General features: G+C 37.5%; 1 protein-coding gene across 2 annotated transcripts; it reads left to right on the forward strand.

Moving 5' to 3' along the window:
* The first annotated feature begins 346 nt into the window (after window positions 1-346).
* LOC129548561 (protein tyrosine phosphatase type IVA 1-like) lies at window positions 347-989 on the forward strand. Of its 2 annotated transcripts, XM_088832050.1 has the most exons (2): window positions 347-682; window positions 740-989. In XM_088832050.1, exons 1-2 carry the CDS (start codon window positions 347-349, stop codon window positions 866-868), a joined length of 465 nt encoding a protein of 154 aa, XP_088688176.1. In that variant the 3' UTR covers window positions 869-989. The 2 variants fall into 2 exon arrangements, with proteins under 2 accessions (XP_088688176.1, XP_055271050.1); XM_055415075.1 differs by having other exon boundaries at window positions 347-989.
* Window positions 990-4,805: the final 3,816 nt, after the last annotated feature.

Below are 4,805 nucleotides of genomic sequence, written 5' to 3' on the forward strand. Positions count from 1 at the left end.
TCACTGCTCCACCAAGAAGTCCCCAAAGGAGCGTCACCCTGGACACAGACGTGTGTTCTTGAAACCATCGGAAACTTTTACAAGAATTCCGACCCGGTCGGGGTGAACCTCAGTGCTTTTCCTTTCCATTGACTCAGTCTTACTGAACTGAAGGATGGCTTCGTGTTAGGAGGTTCATTTCATTTCCTTGTTACTCCCAATTTCGTATTTAAAGCATTGAGAATTTCGAGTGGGGCATATTGGAGTAGACTTCAGTTTCTTTACGTCATTTCTGTGTTCGGAAATTTAATTTTTTTTCCCCGTAACCGTATCGAGTTTTTTTTTTATTATTATTAACTAAATTAACATGGCTCCACTGAACCACCCAGCTCCTGTGGAAGTCACGTACAGGAACATGAGATTTCTTATTACACACAATCCAACCAGTGCAACCTTAAGCAGATTCATAGAGGACCTTAAGAAGTACGGAGTTACGACAATAGTAAGAGTATGTGAAGCAACTTATGACACTGCTTTGGTGGAGAAAGAAGGGATCCAGGTATTGGATTGGCCCTTTGATGATGGTTCATCACCCTCTAACCAGATCGTGGATGACTGGTTAAGTCTTTTAAACATTAAATTTCGGGAAGAACCTGGTTGTTGCATTGCTGTTCACTGTGTTGCAGGTCTTGGGAGAACTCCAGTGCTTGTCGCCCTGGCATTAATGGAAGGTGGAATGAAAAATGAAGAGGCGGTCCAGTTTATAAGACAAAAGCGGCGTGGAGCTTTTAACAGCAAGCAACTTTTATATTTGGAGAAATATCATTCTAAAATGCGACTGCGCTTCAAAGACTCCAGTGGCCATAGAAACAACTGTTGCATTCAATAAAACTTGCCTGCCTCGTGCTGTTGCCTTGGACACGGAACTTGAGACAGGACTTAATTTATCATACATATTAGCATAGGCTTAATGAAGAACAAGTCTAATGAAGCCTCCCATAGGAATACTGAAAAGCCCACAAGCATGACAAAATTGTAGCCTCTTTAGCATACTACTGTTCCCATACCAGAAATAATATATAAGAAACCGAGAGATTAGGTACCAAAATACTCAGCACAATACTGGGATATTTTTAGTATCATGTAGATTTAAAACCCTAGGAATTAAGGACAGCATTGTAAACCATATGAGGTTTATTCCTCTAGTCATCTCAAATATCACAAGTAAGACCTTTATGGTTATTTGTCTCTTCCTATGTTTACCACCCCACATGTGTACCTGTGTACATCAGGTTTGTGTAACAATTGATTCTGTTGAATTCTTAGTAGGACTTAACAGTGATTATTTACTGTCTTTCTATAAGTCTCATTTTGTGCTGTTATGAAAGGCTCCAGTTTGAAAAAAATCACATCTCTAAAAGGTCATGTGTAATATACATCATACAGAAACATGTGTGTGAGTAATATTTTTAGACAAAAAAGCTTAACAGTCAATCTGTTTACATTTGGGATGCAGTTTTGAAGGGGAAGGCCTGAAGACAGAATGGGAAGAGGCTATGGAAAATTTCTACTAGAAATTCCATGTTGCCTTAATCTTGTGCAGGACGTATAGAATAGTTCCTTTTATTTAGTAAACTTTAAAAAGGGAAAGATACTTTGTAGCTAAAACATTTATTAATTATAAAATTTTTGAACATCTTGTAGTTCTTCAACACACCTATTGGAAGTTATTAACTATTATTTTTAAGTGTAGTATTTTTTCCTTTTCAACCAAAATAGAAGACAGTTTCTACTACTGAACTGATCAGACATCTAACATTTTATGATTTTGAACTGTGTAACTTAATAGTTAGATACTTGATACTTTGTTTTATTGGGGAATTGATAAAATGGTGGTATGTATTAAGGTTAGTTCAACCATAGATTCATAGTGTGTGGAAATGTAGTTCTGTCGGAGAAATCATTTGTTAGTATTTACCTTTCATCAGCTAGTACAAGAGCTTAAACATCTAAATAATGAATTACAGGAGAGCGAGACGAACTAAGCAAGATGGTATAGCTGTGTCATTTTTAGTAAAAGTAGAAGCAAATCATTACTTAAAATTTCGTAAGTTCACTTAACCAGAAAGTTACAACAGTTCTAAATTCTATGTATCAAATAACGTGGTTCAAAAATCTACAAAGCAAACATGGAAAGAACCACAAGGAAAATTGACAAGTTTACCAGAGTGATAGGAAATTTTATTATTTTTCTTTCAGAAACAGATCAAGTAGACAAAAATTAGTAAAGATATAGATGTGAACAAAACAGTGTTTGATCCCATGAACATAAAGACATTGCATCCAGCAGTGAGCATCCATATTTTTCTAAGAGTACATGAAATATTTTATTAAATTTGACTATATATAAGATCATATATTGGAGAAGGAAATGGTAACCCACTCCAGTATTCTTGCCTGGAGAATCCCATGGACGGAGAAGCCTGGTAGGCTACAGTCCACGGGGTCGCAAAGAGTCAGACACGACTGAGCGACTGAACGGAACAGAACAACGGAACGGAAGATCATATATAATTTAAGCAAAATTCTAAAACATTTGAATAACAAGTTTTCTGACTACAATTAAGTTAGAGAAAAAAGTAACATTTGGAATTTTGAAAATCTGTGTCTAGAAACTTCCACTTTTAGACAGGATGTCATGGCAGCCCAACACCCTGTCTGCAACATCCATAAAAATATGGATAAGTTTCAAGAATTATATGTTTAAAGATGCATGAGAGCTGTGAGAGCAGCATGGACTAGGTGCACAGGAATTCCGAACAGGAAGGAGTTCTCCTGAGGTGAGTGGCCGTTTTGTTTGCTGGGGGCATTTACTAGGACATGTTTGCTGGTACATGAACTAAGGATCAGGCTTGGTTCTTGCAGCAGGGTCTCTACTGAGGGAAAAAGAAACCCAGCAAGGCTTCTGGGGGTCACATTGGGGTTGGTGCAACAGATTGGAAAATTGAGAGGTTTGGCCAGTTTCACGTTGCAGGTTAAGTTTCTCAGGAAACAGGTAGAGGTTTGCATTTGGAGGCTTACTGGAGTGTCATCTCAACAACACTGTGATGGAGCAAGAGAACCAGGATGCTGCAGAAGCCGAATGGTGGTACATACAGATGCAACAGTAGCATTAGTCAGTCTCCCAGGGAGCTGTGACGCTGGGATGGCCATTTAGGGATGTCCGCAATTGTGGCAAGGGGCTTGGACCTTTGGACGCCAGTCATTAGATGCAGGCTGTCCCTGGGGATGAGGGTGCAACCTTGAATGAAGCATCATCTTTTAGTCAAGTGCAGCTCCCAGGCAGCGCTGTAAGCTTGCAGCTGATAATACTGTTGGCAGCTGGCCATGAATGCATGTTTTAGACCATTTGAGGGATCTGGCTGTTACAGCCACAGCATCCACAGGTACAGCCACTATACTGAAGGACACTTGCTGAGTTCTGGGACCAAGTATGAGAGGCTGGGGAGTTAGAATGAAGGTTTTTAAAAGATGGGAGGAAAATTTCCCTCAACTTCATAGTGCTTAGGAGACAAAGCCCTGCTAGAAGAGGTTCTAATTTTCCCCAACACTTAGACTGTTTTTCTTTTTATTTTTATTATAGCCATTCTGGTGAGTGGGAAGTGGTATCCCATTGTAGTTTTAATTTTAATATAACTAATGTTAAACATCTTTTCATGTACATGTTAGCCATTTGTAATATATCAACTCAAATATTTTACCCATTTTTTTTCAGCTGGGTCTTGTCATCTTACTGAGTTGTAGAAGTTCCTTATATATTCTGACTCCAGTGCCTTTATCAGATATATAATTTGCAAATACCATCTCCCAATCTGTTACCTGTCATTTTTTTCCCCTTAATGGTTTGTTTCAAAGTACAGAAGTTAAAAAATTTAATGAGGTTCAATTTATCGATTTTCTCTTTTATGGATCATGCTTTTAAATTGTATCTAAGAATCTCTTCAATCAGTCACAAAGACTTTTTGGCTATATTTCCTTCTAGAAATTGTACAGATTTTAGCTCTTACATTTAGATCTGTTGTCCATTTTGAGTTAATTTTTGTATATGGTATGAAATAAATATCTCTTTCTCTGTGTGTGTATATATATGTTTGCATGTGGATATCTAGTTGTCCCCAGCATCATCTCTTCAAAAGACCATCCTTTCCTCCACTCACTTTGGTAATTGAAAAATCAATTTACCATAAATGAAGGACTTATTTCTGAATTCTCAACTCTGTTTCATTGATCTATATGAGTACACAGTCTTGATTACTATAGCTTTATGGAAAGTTCTGAAATTGGATCATGTAAATCATCCTTTTTCAAAAGTTTTGACTATTCTAAGTCCCTTGCATTTGCATATAAATTTTAGGATCAATCTGTCAATTTATACAAAAAATAGCCTGTAGGGATTTTGATAGGTCTAGTGTTGAATTTATAAATAATTTGGAGAGAACTGCAGCCTTGATAATACTGAATCTTAAACATGTACATGGAACATTTCCCTTAAATCTTTAGTTTCTATCATCAATGTTTTATAGTTTTCATTGTGCAAGATTCTTTTTGATGGTATTGTGAATGCAATGTTTTCTTAATTTTATTGCTAGTGTTCGCTGGTAGTCTGTGGAAATACAGCTGATTTTTGTGCACTGACCTTGCTTTCTATGAGCTTACTAGACGCATTTGTTAGGAGAGAGAGAGAGGGGATGAGGAAAGGGGAGAGAGCAGAGCAAGTGCTGTTCTGTTCTCTGGCATTCTCTGCCTACACGAGTATGTCATCTGCA

Source organism: Moschus berezovskii, chromosome 25 (genome assembly GCF_049115385.1).
Source record: "Moschus berezovskii isolate FMDL1 chromosome 25, NW_MosBer_1.0, whole genome shotgun sequence".
In the NCBI taxonomy this organism is placed as follows: domain Eukaryota; kingdom Metazoa; phylum Chordata; class Mammalia; order Artiodactyla; family Moschidae; genus Moschus; species Moschus berezovskii.